This window comes from Heteronotia binoei, chromosome 9, assembly GCF_032191835.1.
Source record: "Heteronotia binoei isolate CCM8104 ecotype False Entrance Well chromosome 9, APGP_CSIRO_Hbin_v1, whole genome shotgun sequence".
Lineage (NCBI taxonomy): Eukaryota > Metazoa > Chordata > Lepidosauria > Squamata > Gekkonidae > Heteronotia > Heteronotia binoei.
The window spans coordinates 87,559,062-87,576,103 of record NC_083231.1 but is presented as its reverse complement, the minus strand read 5'-3'; the positions used below and the strand labels follow the sequence as shown (position 1 = coordinate 87,576,103).

Sequence of the window (17,042 nt, the reverse complement as noted above, 5' to 3'; positions counted from 1 at the left end):
AGCCAATGACTAGCAATAATCAAATTAAAATTCCTAATTACAACACTACCACAACAATGTAGCCCAGAGGTACTGCCTAACTGATGGGAGCACTTGGGGTCCTCATTCTCCTGATCTGAACCAGAGATCCTGCCAAAAATAGGCCAAGTGAGAACACCAGTTTGGTGTAGTGGTTAAGTGCGCAGACTTTTATCTGAGAGAATGAGGTTTGATTCCCCACTCTTCTACTTGCAGCTGTTGGAATGGCCTTGGGTCAGCCATAGCTGTTGTAGGAGTTGTCCTTGAAAGGGCAGCTGCTATAAGAGCTCTCTCAGCCCCACCTACCTCACAGGGTATCTGTTACAGGAGGGGAAGGTGTAGGAGATTGTGTCCACTCTGAGACTCCAAGTATAGCGTGGGATATAAATCCAATATCAACATCTTCTCCTCCTCCTCCTCCTCCTCCTCCTCCTCCTCCTCCTCCTCCTCCTCCTCCTCTTTTCTTGGGCCCAAAAGCCAGCCAAGGCTCTCCAAAAGGGATTTTTGACTAAGGTTGCAGAACAGCATCCTCAAGGCTAGTTCCAGTTTCTTTTCCCCTCACCCTACAATGGAATGTTCAAGACAATGGGTTCTACTAGATGAGTATCTCCATTTCTAAAGCTGGCAGACAACTGCTAGCTAATCCTCTCATGTTGCCATACCCCACCAAAGCATCTGTTGTGTCACCTTATGCTAATGTGCAAGCTCATTGCACAAGCCCCTTTTCCTTCCTGCCTCCTCCTCCAGAGTACCGAGGTAAAACATAAAACCATTATGGCTCTTCCTGACACCCATCAGGAACCCATTCTCACCTTTTGTCTCAAACTGGGAATCCATTCAGGGTACCCAGGAAAGCCCAACAATGATCATTAGCTAGATCTTATTTCCAGAAAGAGGGACCACCCCTCCAAATATTTTAAAACATTAGGGCATATCACGCCTCTTCATGCATTCTGTGTGCGCCATATACAGTCTGTACTCCCTGTTAATCTATGTAATTGGGCCTCTTTGACATGTCACGCTGGTCATGCATGTTCTCATCTCCATTTTTCCCTGCACAAATGTCTGCACATCTGGTTAGGTAAATATCACCTCTGCAATAATCCTGAAAAGTCTCTATTCCACACCCCTAATTTTTCTAGCCTCTTGACTGTGTGTATTTTAATTGCTTATGTGTGATTGTATTACTATATATTTTTCTAAGTAAACATTTTAAACTATTTAAATCTGGAATCTTCTTTCTGATAGCAGGCCTTCATATTATTGCTAAGAGAACCCACTCCAAAATAGCTCTGCCTAAGGTCTATCTCTTGCTAATACCTGCATCAAAATAATAGACCCAAGCAACAACAAATTCTAGTAACAACAAATTCATATCAGACTAAAAGAACAACCTAAAAATAAAACCCATTAGACTAAGAAGTCAGCACTAAATGTTGTTAGCCGCCCTGAGCCTGCCGAGGTGGGGAGGGCGGGATATAAATAAAAATTTATTATTATTATTATTATTATTATTACTACACATCTGCATGGTAGTTTGTTTTTTAATGTAAGGAATCCAAAACACTTGGGAAACCAAAATGTCTCCATCTGGTAACTAAAAAACGTAAACCTGCCATCAGTTGATTCTCTCTAGGGAATAAAGAAGAGCCTCTGCTGACAAAGGCCTGTCTTTGGTACACAGCTGAATAGCTTCAGTATCAAGGAGTACAAAGAAGCATCAAGGAAGGAGGCCAAGAAAAGAAAAAGACCTGGGTTACATGTTCAAGACTCTACAAGTTTCTTTCCATAAACCATTGGGAACTTCATGGCATTTGGGGTGGTCCTTAGAGAAGACTGACATCACTTCCAGGTTTTTCCTGGAATAGATGTCACATTGTCACTATTTTTAAAAAGGAGGCTTTTTTGTGTGTGGGCAGGAGCCCACAGGATTAGAGCTCCACCTGGGCTGGACCCTCCGACCCAACACGCAGCAGCCACATGCTCCCAGACCAGGCAGTGTGGCCTAATATGCAAATGAGCTTCTCCTGGGCTTTTTCTACAAAAAAAAAAAAAACGCTGAAAAAAAAGAATCATTTGCCCTGACCAGGCAAGCCTGATCTCACCAGATCTTGAAAGATAAGCAGGGCTGGCCCTGGCTAGAATTTGATGGGAGACCTCCAAAGAATACTAAGGTTGTGATGCAGAGGCAGGTGATGGCAAACCACTTCTGAACATCCCTTGCCTTCAAGCCTCACCAGGACTCACCAGAAGTCAGTTTGATTTGATGGAAAAAAACAAAAGCATTCCGCCAAATCCCACTGGAGTGCTACCAGGCAATGGCTGCTGGAAGCTGGAGATCTTCTGCACCCCAGCAGGCACTTGGCAAACCTAGGTGATGCATTATGTTTAAGACCCCTCCACCATACCCATGTAGGGAAAACATCAGAAACAGTCCTTAATAGGGTAACTAACAAAATTTGCATCTTTTAGAATCTCCAAGTCATGCTAGAAATTATTTATCTACTTTACATGAGACTACACAATGTAATTTTACATAATTCACTATTCTGTTGCAATACTTATTTATTTAGAAAATATATAAAATATGTAACTAAAAATGAAACTACAGCTAGCATTCTAAACTGGGACAGCATTCCACATATCACACATACAAAGAAACCTTTGATTAGTGGGGGGGGGGGTTAATTATCCCTTAGGGATGTATTATTTCATATATTTAAAGCTTTTCAACATGCAAATATAAATGACACTAAAGTGAGTTACGTAAATTCTAAAATTGCCTCTCTAAAAAGAGACCTGCTAGTTGCAAACTGAGTCTCCATAAGAAAGGTAGACTATAAATAAAGTAAATAATAAATAAATAAATGTCAGTTAATTTAACTTTTTAAAGAAACATGAAGTTAAGTTGCCAAAAAAAAAAAAAGTCCCATTGAAGGAACTGTAGCTTCAGTAAGTCTACTAATAGCATTTGGGCAGAGAAAATTGATATGCAATATGGATCTACTTTGTGTAATGTTTTAAATTATATAAAAATGATGTCTCCATTTAAGAATGTGCAAGTTCAATAAACAGAAACTCAAAACAATGGTTATATTGTCTTCTAGGCAAAATTATAGTATTAATTGTATTTGCTAGATCCTATGTGAGGATCTGCTAAGTTAAATATTTTTAAAAATCTCTCATTCCGAATTTAGTAAATACACTAGAGAAGAGTAAAATTCCTTAACTCACTAAAAAGTATTTAGCTACAGACAAACACATACAAAGTGAAGAAAAGAATGGTTTTGAAAGTAATACATGCATTCCAAATACACACATATATATAGTAGGACAGTTACCGGGTAGCCATTCCGCCCTGGTTGGCCCTGGTTGGATGAGATGAAATGGAATGATACATTAGATATACATTGAATGATATGTGACAGTGTGCACATGCTTTTCACATGAACAGGAAATCTAATTATACATCTGTATTGGTTCTTTACTACTGAGAAGTGGATCTTCATCAGAATTATATGAACAGGCAGGATCTACTATCTGAATTAGGAGGTTTACAAAGAAGACAGCAGAAGACATTTTGAAACTCAATATTTCCTTCATGCAACATCTACAAGACATGCATTGCAGTACATTTTGCTTGGAAGTAAAATCCTGAGTTCAGCATTGCTTAATTCTAGCTATGTGTGCACAGTGCAACCTTCAATATTCATGAATAAGTCACACAGAATTACAACAAAGAATGATCCCTCAGATGTGGGATCTTGATCAGAAATTTTAAAATCCCTTTAAAAATGGCAGCTTCCACAGACCCACGGACACCGTCATGTCTAGTTTGACCCTCTGCCAAACAAACATTTTGTTAGGCATCATTACCAAGGAAACAGTTGCAACAATTATTTTTGTCCACAACTAGAGAATAGGAGGAGAGGAAAGACTGTGTGAAACTATTTTTCAGGAAGCAAATCTAGGACCAAATACATTGCAATTACTCGCACTGCCCATTGATCATTTTAAGACTACAGCAGTTATATTCTGCTCAGGATGTGAACTGTTCCGCTCAGTGGGGGAGAGGGAGAAATTAGAGGGAACATGGCATTGTGGATGGATGGGAGCTTCTAGATAAATCAGGAGGCTCCTGAAGTCAGGCAGTCCTATGGTGGCTTATTTGCTGTGACTGCTTAGTGAAAATAGGACAGGCATACAGTGAGTCTTTCTGTTGCCAAATCCTGGGTTCTGCACTGTCAGTCTTTCCTGCCCCTCCTCCTGCTCACCTCACTGCTATCCTGTGTAACCTCACAATGCACAACCAACAGCAAAATTTTGCTGCATCACCATAGCACTTATCAGTGGCTAAATATTGCTCTTGTAATAGTAATTTTTGCTGACTTTGCTTGAAGGCTAGCAAAGGAAGCTGGCTGGCTTTCATATTAACCCTCTCCTCACAAAAATGGAGAAAACAACCTCCTGTTTCCTTCAGTGCACCACGTACAGAGAAACACAGCCAAATATCACCACCCAAACACCCTCTCTTTGCTCCATGCCATTCATGATGCTTGCAGTGGATATCATATCCCTACCCTACCCTGCAATGCAATTTATTTTTAATCCTATGCTACATCAATTTTTTTTTACTTCCTGCAAAGATAGGCTTCCCAATCCCCAGGTCCCAGCGGAGGATCCCCCAATTTTGCAAGCTTCCCCCCTCCCCCAGCCAGCTGGCTGGCGAGGGAAGCCCCACCCCCATAGCCATTATGCACCTCCACAAACGATTACCATAGGGAATGATGGGGAATTGATCTGTGGGTATTGGGGGCTCTGGGGAAGCTGTTTTTTGAGGTAGAGGTGCCAAATTTTCAGTACAGCATCTAGTGCCTCTCCCCAAGATACCTTCCAGGTTTTAAAAAGATTGGACCAGGGGGTCCAATTCTATGAGCCCCAAAAGAGGGTGCCCCTATCCTTCATTATTTTCTATGGAAGGAAGGCATTTTAAAAGGTGTGCTGTCCCTTTAAATGTGATGGCCAGAACTCCCTTGGAGTTCAATTATGCTTGTCACACCCTTGTTCCTGGCTCCGCCCCAATGTCTCCTTGCTCCACTCCCAAAGTCCCCAGATATTTCTTGAATTGGACTTGGCAACCCTATGTGCCATCCCTTTAAATGTGATGGCCAGAACTCCCTTTGGAGTTCAATTATGCTTGTCACACCCTTGTTCCTGGCTCCGCCCCAATGTCTCCTTGCTCCACTCCCAAAGTCCCCAGATATTTCTTGAATTGGACTTGGCAATCCTATGTGCCATCCCTTTAAATGTGATGGCCAGAACTCCCTTTGGAGTTCAATTATGCTTGTCACAGCCTTGATCTTGGCTCCACCCCTAATGTCTCCTGGCTCCACCCCCAAAGTCCCCAGATATTTCTTGAATTGGACTTGGCAACCCTATGCAAAGAATACCTGCCAACCACAGCAGAGTGCTCACACACAGAGTTTGAAATCCCAAAAAAGTCCCTGGAAGATTATTCCACTCCATAGAAGTTTTCATTCATGCAATAAACATAGGTGAACTGCACTAAATGCATTTTACTCAACAGAAAAAGTGAGTAATCAAGCATTAACAAATGTGTTTACTTAGATAAGTTGTATATAAAAGCAGGACAGGCTTTGATGGGGGAAATGCTGGGGTAGGGAGTCTGCTTTCCCTATCCATCCCCCATACCTCCGAGTTCAATACCTCAGTACAATAAATATGAATAGTGTGCTTGAGTGTGGCTGTGTGGCTGAAGTACAGGGAATTAAGATAGCCAGGAATGCACTGGCATTGCTTTTTCCACTTAGAGATGCATAGAGGGAGTTTCCTGCATTGCTCTGTCTTTAAAAGAGAAGAGGAAGAAATGAAGTCCACTGCAAGCCAGATTTAGGGCTGAAGGCAGGGCAAGGCACAGTGCTAGTGAGAGCTACTCTAAGGGAAAAGCAATCTTGTTTTTGAGCCCTTCTTGCCCAGAGACTCTGTAGGAGGGCACAAGTGAAGCAACAGCAGAAAAATAAACCAGGATTAAGCCTGGATACTGCCTTCATATGTAACACAAAACCAGAGATAAGATTTAACTGTGGTTAAATGGCGACGAGGAAGGAGCTCAGATGCTAGAGCTCCTAAAAAACTAGGCTTCCACCTGCCTGTAGTCACCTCAAAGCAGCGAAGTACAACATATTTCAGGTAACGTAATCCCCTCACTTCACCCCAAGAAGGGAGGTGTAACCCTCCCTGGGCTTGCCGGGTTGCGGGGGGAGTACTGGACTTGGCTGCTTGATATGTGTTATCCTACACCCTATGGCATGGCTGCTGCTCTCAACACTACACCTAACGTGGCATTATCTCGACGCCGACACCTGTCTCTGCACTTTATTTTACTCAGCACTCTACCTCGTATTTACTCTAATTTGGAAGAACTTGTACTGACTAGCATAATAGCACTTTCCCTAACGACATTTTACTTCCATCCACTCATGAACTGCTAGTTTATAAATTGAGTTTCTGTCAATTAACTCATTTTGATTAGCTGTTGTTGTATAGATTGGGTTTGAATTATATAAATTTTTGGCAAATTAATTTGAGGGTGGTTATTAGGGTGGGTTTTATAGTTAATTGTTGCCATCAGATTTAAATCATATATTTTCCAATTAATGTACAAAGGGAGATTGTGGGATGGGCTTGACTGGGATGATTTGAGAATTGGGATCTGGCGGGGCGGAGTGGATTGGGGAGTGTTAGTTGGGCATTGGTGCTGGCTACGACAGCAGTTGCCACCAGAGGGGGATGACTGGCCTAGGGATTCCAGTGCTCCTGGGGAGGGGGAGGTATGGCGGTGGGAACAGACAATGATATAAGGGAAGGAGACCGAGACCAGTCACTGCCCGGTCACCTTCCAGTCTATGTCCCATCCCGAGGGTGACAGGTAGTAGGGTCAGGTCGAATGACTCGCCTCCGTCATTGGTGTTGTGCAATGCTAGGTCCATTAGTAATAAGACTTCTATCCTTCGAGAGTTTTTACTCAAACAGGACATGGACCTGGCTTGCGTGACTGAGACCTGGGTCCGAGAGGGAGATACAGTGGCTCTCTCACAAACAGCTCCCCCGGGTTACTCAGTCTTTCACCAATCGCGGACTAGCAGGCGGGGGGGGAGGAGTGGCATTATTTATACGAGAGGCTTACTCCTTTAGGGCACTCCTGGCCCCAAGGATTGAGGGCATTGAATGTGCCAGTCTGGCGCAAATATATTTTGCGTCCGCCTAACGCACCAGCCAACACCTTACCGTCCCTGCTCGAGGCTGTAGCAGGCTGGGCATTGGAGCACCCAAGGCTGGTGATCCTGGGTGACTTCAATGTCCATGCTGATGACCCGGCCTCTAGTCAGGCGACGGACCTAGTGTCATCCATGGCGACGCTAGGACCCTCTCAATTTGTTACATCCCCCACCCACCAGGCCAGGCACATGTTAGACTTGATCTTTGCGGCCGGGGTTATGGTGGACGATATAATCGCAGAAGCAGTGCCATGGTCGGACCACCTCGCCCTTAAGGCTCATGTAGATGCTCCACTCCAAACCTGTTTAGGTGACAAGCTTATTATGGCTCGCCCACGAAGCCAGATGGACCTGGAATGGTTCCAAATGGCTCTATGGGATCCCTGGCCCTCTGGCGATTCCCTCGATGACCTGGTCGAGACCTGGGATAACCGGCTCTCCAGGTCCATTGACCAGATCGCACCTCGACGCCCTCTGCAACCTTGGATTAGGCTGGCTTTGTGGTATACCCCAGAGCTACGCCAGCTGAAACAAGGTCTCAGACGGCTAGAGAGGCAATGGTGACGTACTCGTGACGAAGCAACTAGAACATCTTACAGGGAGTTTATGAGGTCCTATGAGATGGCAGTCAAGGCCACAAAGAAAATATATTTTGCGGCTAAGATTGCGTCTGCAAATTCGCGCCTGGCACAATTGTTTAGAATAATTTGGAATTTTACTATATTGCCACAAGGCAAGCCAAATGTTAAAGAATTAGAGATTGGCTGTGAGGCTTTTGCAAAAATTTTTGCAGACAAAGTCCAGTCGCTCCGCCACGATTGCCCTGCCATATTGAATACAGTATGTGAACTCAAGGCCCCGTGCCTGTCTTCCGGTTTGATCCTGGATTGCTTCAACTTGTTCAGCTTGGAGGAAGTTGACAGAATCCTTTCTACTGCACGCCCAACTACTTGTGATCTGGACCCATGCCCCTCCTGGCTAATTAAAGCTTGCCAGGAGGAGCTAAGATATCCTATACGGGACATCATAAATAGATCTCTTTTGGAGGGTTTTTTTCCAACACCCCTGAAAGAGGCAGTGGTCCGCCCCCTCCTGAAAAAGGCTACATCAGACCCGGCCGAATTGGCGCATTACCAGCTGTTCTCAAATTTGGCCTTTTTGGGCAAAGTTATAGAGAGGGCTGTGGCGTTGCAGTTACAGAGTTTTCTGGATGATGCTTCCACTTTAGATCCATACCAGTCCGGCTTCCCCCCAGGCCATGGGATGGAGACAGTGCTTGTCGCCCTTATGGATGATCTCCGGCGTCATCTGGATCAAAGCGGTTCGGCAGTATTGCTGTTGTTAGACCTATCGGCCGCGTTCGATATGGTCAATCATCAGCTGCTGACCCGCCGCCTTGCTGACGCGGGGATCCAGGGGCTAGCCTTGCAGTGGCTCTCCTCTTTCCTTGAGGGTCGGGGACAAAGGGTGGCGATTGGGGAGAGCTGTCCCAGAGACACCTACTTAATTGCGAGGTGCCTCAAGGGGCAGTTCTCTCCCCGATGTTGTTTAACATCTACATGCGCCCCCTTGCCCAGATTGCCCGGAGATATGGGCTGGGTTTTCACCAGTACGCTGATGACACCCAGCTCTATCTATTGATGGACGGCCGGGCTGACGATGTCCCTGTAAATCTGGACCAGGTGTTGCAAGCTGTGGCAGGTTGGCTTAAGTTGAGCGGGCTGAAATTGAATCCAGCGAAGACAGAGGTCCTTTGCTGAGGCCGCGGCAGGCTGGGGGAGAGGATCTCCCTACCAGCTTTTGACGGTGTGTTACTGGTACCAGTGCGCAGGGTCAGGAGCCTGGGAGTGCTACTGGAACCCTCCCTGACAATGGAGGCCCAGATAGCAGCCAATGCTAAATCCGCCTTTTTTCATCTCAGGCAGGCGAGGCAGTTGGCCCCCTTCTTGGAGTGCGGCGACCTGGCAACAGTGATCTATGCAATGGTCACCTCGAGGTTAGACTACTGTAATGCCCTCTACATGGGGCTGCCCCTGTACCAAATTCAGAAACTGCAGCTAGTGCAGAATGCAGCAGCCAGACTGTTAGTGGGACTACCTCGGTGGGAACATGTGCGGCTTAGGCTGCGGGAGCTGCACTGGCTGCCAATTGTTTACCGAGTTCGCTACAAGGTGCTGGTTATTACCTTTAAAGCCCTATATGGCCGAGGACCTGCCTACCTTAGGGACTGTCTCTCTCCATATGTTCCCCAGAGAGCACTGAGATCTAGTTCACAAAACCTTCTGAAAATCCCTGGGCCAAAGGAGGCCAAGCTAAAAACAAGGGAGCAGGCCTTCTTGATAATGGCACCCCAATGGTGGAACCAGCTGCCAGAGGAGGTGCGGGCCCTACGGGATCTTAATCAGTTCCGTAGGGCTTGTAAAACCGCCCTCTTTCAACTTGCTTTTTAAGGTGGAACCTTGGCAATAATATTAAGCCGTTTTATATATACTGAGACTGTAGCATCATTAAATTATACTGGTTTTTAGATAATTATTTAATTTAAATTAATTTAAATTTATAAATTGTATTTTAATTGTTATTATTCTGATTTTATTGTTATATCATGGCATATGTACCATATCTTGTAACCCGCCCTGAGCCTGCCTTGGCGGGGAGGGCGGGGTATAAATAAAATTTATTATTATTATTATTATTATTAATAAAGCAACTGCAGATCCAGTTCTTAAGTATCTAAAGTAGTCACAGGTAGCGTGATGATACAGGTTTGTATGACCGATTAATGGTGGCTGCAGGATGCATGTGCACCTCACCATCACAAGAAAGAAACTGGTGGTATATCATTTGTATAAATGTTGTCAAGTCATATCAAGAGAGATGCTGACTAGCAGTAGCTAAACCTAATAAAACACAATATGTTGCTGAAGGCTTTCACAGCCGGAGTCTATTGGCTGTTGTAGATTTTCTGGGCTGTGTGGCCGTGGTCTTGGCATTGTGAGACCTGATATTTCTCCAGCAACTGTGACCGGCATCCTCAGAGGTATAACCCAGAAAACTGGAGTTCTCTCTGGGTCAAATTGAAAAGAAGTTAGTAGGTAGAAGTTTATCCATTAGCATGTCACAGCACAGGAAGCTTCCACAAGATAATGACTCATCCCTACCCCACCTGCCTGAGTAGATATAAATTACCTGCCTACCAACTTCTTCTCAATTTGACCCATAAAGCAGGGTCAAATAGAGGCTATGCAGCCCTAGACTATCTGGTGCCCTAGGCAAGGCTAACTTCTGGTGCAGCCACCCCCCCCCCCCCCAGCACTGATAATCAATTTTCAAAAACAGATGACTTGTCACCATGACTTTCAGGTGCGTATGCACACACACACACACACACACAAAAAACCCCAAAGAAACCACCCATTAAAATCAGCAGAGAGATACTTATATCCTGGCACAACTAGGGTTGCCAAGCTCCAGGTGGGACCAGGAGATATCCAGCTATTACAATTGCTCTCCAGGCAACAGAGATCAGTTCCTCTGGAGAAAATGGCTGCTTTGGAGGGGGACTCTGTGGTATTGTACCTGGCTGAAGTCCCCACCAAAGCCAACCTTCTCCAAGCTCCAGCTCTCAAATCTCCAGGTACTTCTCCACCCAGAGCTGGCAGGGACTCCTAGCTAGTGCTCAGCAGCAAATGTTTTCAAATAAAAAGTTAGGTGGGGGATGCCTAATTTGGCACCCCCCTAGGGCCGGCACCCTAGGCAAATGCCTAATTTGCCTAGTGGAAGGGTTGGCCCTGCCAGAGAGAACTTCATTTTTCTGGGTTACACCTCTGAGGATGCCAGCCATATAGCCTGAAAAATCTACAACTAATAAAACATACTTGGCATTCTGTTCCAACATATCTGCAATGCTGTTGTCAATCTTTTAGTTTTCATTTTTGTTTAAATAAAGCAGCCAAACCATTTATTTAGATTTTTTAAAAAAATTAACACGTTAACATCAAATGAGAATGCACCTGTTGGATCACATGAATAGCATCTCGTACATTTATCAAGTTAGCCAATTCTATAATTGGAAAAAAAAATCTACCCTATTCCTGATAACATGGAAGATCCAGTAGTAGCTCTGTTGTACTTACAGGGGGTCCTGAAAAAAGAAAAGAAAAGAGAAAGAAGCACATAAGTTTATGAAGGTTGATAGGTCATTCACATTCAATATCCAAATATACAGTGCCTATATTGATTATTCCAAATAGCAACATTCTCAATCTGCAGATGTGTCAAGGAGAGGTGACCCATGTTCTCATCTGATAAAAGGAGTGCTACATCATGTTCTTTTAACAGAAATATATGGGGATGATATTTACTCACACACTGTGTAAAGGCTTCAACTGCTCATTTCACATATTATGGATGCTTTCACACCTGTTAAATAATGCAGTTTCAATTCACTTCAGTGACTATTTGCAAGTGGATTTTGTCATTTCACACAGTAAAATTCAGTTGCAAAGTGCACCGCAGGTGACTTGGAAGTGCATTATTTAGTGTGCATGAGAGTACCTTTATTTATTTGTTTGTTTGTGGATTTTCATTCCATCCTACCCTGTGAATGGGCTCAGGGCAGATTACTACAAAATCAGAACAATTCATATCAATAAACATAACAGTTAAAACAACCCAATTTCAGAGCAGGAGACAGAATTAATTGAATTAAATACAGTTTCATGTTAAAGGGACAGGGCATTTTTCTTCAGGCCAGCTGACAAACCTATATTATAACACTGGGCAAAGCAATTATTATTCCATGTAAGGTATTCTTGCCTATTGTTCATCTTGTTTTTGTTGTTCTTGTTTTTGCCATCAGGTTGCAACTGGCATATGATGAATCTGTAGATGATACTGCATCCCTGAATCGGGGTGCAGCACCATTATGGAGCCTGTTTTTTATTTTTAAAATCATTTGTCTTTTTTGACTCTTGAAACCTGCATGTGAAGGGGAGAGGAACCCCTCATTCTCCCATAACACATTCCCCAGAAAGACTGGACCCTCCAGAGTAGGAAAAAATAAAGCAGGCTCTGAAATAGTACTGCATCCTCGAGGTGAACTTGGGAACCCAGAATCATCTAGTTTGGTCATTTGTTTGTTTGTTTTCTACAACAGACTAACACGTTTACTCCTTTAGAATGTGAAGTATAATTTCGCATCCAGTGCCAGATAATCTCATACTGAGTGAGAAATTTAATAATACAAAGTACTTTTCTAGCCTTCACACATTGATTTTTGTATCTATCCAGGGTTTTTTAAAGTTCTGCACCACTTGTTTCTTAAGTTCACAATAACTCTACCCTTTTTTCTTTGATTGCTTGGTTTTTAACCAAGGCTTGAATCTAGTTTTTCCATTCTACCTTTGCCAAGACAGCTCCATTAGTCACATAACTCCTCCTCCTCTCAAATCCCATTTATGAAATATTCTGTGTTAAAAATGTCACACTTTTTGAAGCAATACTGACACATTTTTCCAATTATTTACACTCAAAGTTCTTTGTGCAACCACTTTTTTGAGTATTATCAAAGGTCTGCAAATCACATCTAATATTTCTTTCAGGCTTATTAAGAAGAGCAGCTGTAGCTCTCAAATCAATGATTTTTCATTAGCTTTTATGCTCCCCTTTTACTTCTGACTCAGGAGCAGTGTAAAATGGGCCTATAACAGCAGCAGCTGTCCTTGAAGTTTGCTTTAACTATTGTTAGGGCTTTCATTTTTAACAATGTGATTTTATTGTGTAGTTAACTGAAGTAATTTCTTGTGCTGGTAAACGTTCCTAACGAGAATTTTAATGTACTGGGTCTTTAACAGAAAGCAAATTAATTTCCTTTGTTAATAATGCCATGTGTTTATGACAAGTGAACAGAACGGCTATGAGGCCTACTGAAATGTTATGTCTTAATAGTACTGGCTGTAGTTCTTTTCAATGTCAATTTAACCATTTTTGCTATATTATATAAAAATATTTTGATTACTAGTAAAGCACTACAAATTTATTTGAAGTTGTATGCCAACAATTACAATGCTTTCCCCTAAAACATTTTCTACTCTTTAATTTATTATTCTCTGAAACCAGTATGCATTTTGTTAGCTAGGTAAGTAAAAGAATAAAGGCACTCGTGAGTCAAACCACCAGCAAGCACATTTTTAAAATGACTCAGATGCTGCAAGAAACACAAACACAGAAAACTTACCAATCTCTCCTCTTCTTCCTCGCTTACCTCGTTTTCCAGGAGGACCTGAAATGCAAACAGTCCCAGTTTTGTAATTGAGCCACTCAATTAAAATTCTTCAGATCTGTAACGGCCATTGAGTCAAAATAACATCAAACAGGACAACAAAAGGAGCAAGCAACACCTTCTCTTCTTCTAATAGTTTTTTCAGTTATCAACCTCCCCACCTGCAAAAGAATACCCAAAAGGCTGAGAAAGCATTTGACAAAAATCAACTGGTCCTGGGATATTTTTGTTGTTAAAAATTACTAAGAAAATTAAATTTACCAGGAATTAATCAATTCCCAAACCCAGTAACTGGCTATGTTTCAAGAGGGTATGTAATGACTGGTTGAGAAGGAGGATGGTTGGGCATGCAGCATTTGGTGCAAGTTTTACAAATATCTGAATTTTCGGAAGATGAACAGATTGTGTTGCTAACTATCTAACAGGGCTTGTATCTTGAATAAAGGATCAGCAACATTGGATCTGCAACAATTTCACTCTCAGTCAAGAACTTTTCAATGTGTATTTATTAATTTCAGAAATGCTTGAAGATAATCTAAAATCCAATCCCCATAGCTTGTGCAAGCTATGGTTTAAACTGACAGATTCATAATAAAGTGAGACATCATTTATTTCATGGGCAGAAACATTTAAAAGTGGTCTACATGTTGAAAGGTGCTGAACGTTGGATTTCCACATGACCTAAAATAGGGATCTGCGCCTCTATAATCACAGTCTATGATTTTCCTGCTTATTTTCCTCTTTCTTTTAAGCAGTAGTAGTAAAGGGCAATACTGCATTGATGGTTGCAACAGACTGCACTTTTTAAGAGGCTTAAAATGTTGTACATACAGCTACAAGACTGTGAAGAGTTAATTCTTCACAATGCCAGAGAGCCTTGAGTAACAGGCTGATCCAGGCAATCTGATTAATCAGCATGAGCTGAGCAGAAAAAAGTCTTGTGAAAGCTGTATGCTGAGGAGAGTCAGTCAGATTTCTGCCTTAACGGAGAAGAGATGTGTACTGAGACAGTCTGAGAACAGCCTGACAGAAAAGGGTTTGATACTGATAGAGTCAATCTGAATTCAGCATTAGCTGAGAGCAGTTTGAACACAGAGAACGGAGGGAAAGTTTAGCAAGGAAGTTTGGTCTCGTTCAGGCCAAAGCAGGGCTTTTTTGTAGCAGGAACTCCTTTGCATATAATGCCACACACCCCTGATGTAGTCAATCCTCCAAGAGCTTGCAGGGCCCCTAGTACAGGGCCTCCTGTAAGCTCCAGGAGGATTGACTACGCCCCCCGCCAGGACTTAAATCACATGCGCAAAGCACGTGGGACACTATGACATCACCTAAAGTGATGTCATCACACTGGCATGCTCTGCTGGCCCAGCCAGCTCCCTATGAAGGAAGGAGGAGGGTTCGGCAAGGGGCAGGCCAAGCGTTCTTAAAGGGAGCTGGCTGGAAAGTGGCCGCCTACATGCTTCTTCCTCTGTTCTGATTTGGAATGGAGAAAGAAGCATGTGGGCAGCCACGTCCCGGCCAGTTGAGTCCCTCTGAAAGGGGGGAGTGGGCTGGGTGAAGGGTGGGCCGAGCAAGAAGGCTCGGCCCACCCCTCGCCGAGCCCTCCCCCCCTTCAAAGGGAGCTGACCGGGAAGCGGCTGCCTGCGTGCTCCTTCCTCCATTCCGATCTGGAACGGAGGAAGAAGGACGTGGGTGGGCGCTGCCCAGCCAGCTGAGTCCCCTCTGAAGAGGCAGAGCGAAGGGGCTGGGCGAATGGCAGGCCAAGCAAGAACACTCAGCCCGCCCCTTGTCCAGCCCACTCCCCCCCTTCAGAGGGACTCAGCTGTCTGGGAAGCGGCCACCCAAGTGCTTTTTCCTCCGCTCCATATTGGAACAGAGGAAGAAGCATGCGGGTGGCCGCTACTCAGCCAGCTCTGTCGGCGCGAGCAGGGACAGGGAGGGGGCGCCTGCCCCGTCCTATGCCCCTGTGGCCTGGTGGTACCTGAGGCGGCCACCTACCTGGCCTACTCCCATGCGCCGACCCTGTGTGTGGCCTAAAATGCAAAGAAGTTCCTGCTACAAAAAAAAAGCCCCGGACCAAAGGAAAGATCTTTTGGAGAGAGAGAAGAATCCCTCCCTAGCAAAGCAGGGAGAGTTATCTCTGAGGAATACAGAATTCCCTGGTATAGTGTAGAAACTGCCTGTAGAGACCTTAAAATTCAATGAACAACTCAAGAAGATGGGGTTTGTGTACTAAGAACAGGATACCAGTCTTCTTGGCACCAAAAGAGTCAATGATTATACTAATAAAGTGTGTTAGAGTATTTGGGAAAACATGGAACAAAAGATACTCAATTACAAAGATTTGTGAATAAATTAGGAACCTCTCATTAGCCTGATATATAAAATCGAAAGTCTGGCTTGCATTAGATAGATATATTAACCCACCTTCCACTATATTTTAATATACCCTGTTTTTCTAATGGCTAACTAATATGTATTTCTCTTTTAGAACAGTGTATCAGAATATTGAGGGTTTTTTGTATTGACATACTCAAATAAGGGATATTGGCTGTTTATCTTATTACATATACTAACCCATCCTCCACTATATTTTAATGTATTCCTTTTTTTCTAATGGCAAACTATAATGATGTTATAACCTCTTGAGTAACTATGGCCTCTATTTAAACCCAAAACTAACAAAACCAGAATATTACCCAGATTTATGGCACTTCACACCTGACCTACAACATCAATCTGCTTTTTATCACCCTCCAATGTTCAACTCGGTTAACAACACTAACTAACAAACACAGAACCCAATTTGTGATTCTTTTAATCTGCTAAAAACTTTCCCATGAGTCTACATACCAATTTACTGCCCACTTATATTAAGAACTGATGCTTGCCATTCCATTTTTGTCTGATGAAGGCTGCTTAGAGCATATGAAAGCTTACATTCTGAATAAAACTTAGTTGGTCTTAATGGTGCAACTTGTCTACTGCTTTGTTCATGTGCTTACATTAGTTTTACTTTAGAAATTTCAACCCCTGATTTTACCCAACCTTTCCCTTTGACATTAAATAAAACTTTTTCTTATTTTTGAATTTTAAAAGCACCTCAATTGCCATTTTCAAGGATTTAAGTTAAAGAGCGATCCTATCCCTTCCCTCAGGTTCCTGGGCTGAGCAAATAGCCACACTGTATCTTACTGACAGGGTTGGACAGCCAAGATTTCTTCAGGAGGGAAGAAAACACATTAGGGCTGATCAGTCAGTGAAGGGACAGAAAAACTGAGGGGAAATTTAGTCTCTGAGGGAGGGAAGCAGATGGCTTCATCATATTGGACAATGCCAGTTAGCCTTCCTTCAGTGAAGATTACCGTTAGGTGCCATGAAATTTGTCACTGAAAAGGTCCCAATGTGTTTCTCCTCCACTGATGTGGGATGTTCTCCTTATA

At 43.3% G+C, this 17,042-nt stretch overlaps 1 protein-coding gene across 1 annotated transcript in view; it reads right to left on the bottom strand.

Annotated features, from left to right (window-relative positions):
• COL25A1 (collagen type XXV alpha 1 chain) overlaps positions 1-17,042 on the bottom strand; it is a 491,250-nt gene that overhangs the window by 247,060 nt on the left and 227,148 nt on the right. Inside the window, exons 3-4 of the mRNA XM_060246951.1 lie at positions 13,555-13,599; positions 11,453-11,460 (exon numbers count right to left, since the gene is read on the bottom strand). Of these exons, the coding sequence (XP_060102934.1) occupies positions 11,453-11,460; positions 13,555-13,599 (53 nt within the window). The remainder of the gene's footprint in view (positions 1-11,452; positions 11,461-13,554; positions 13,600-17,042) is intronic.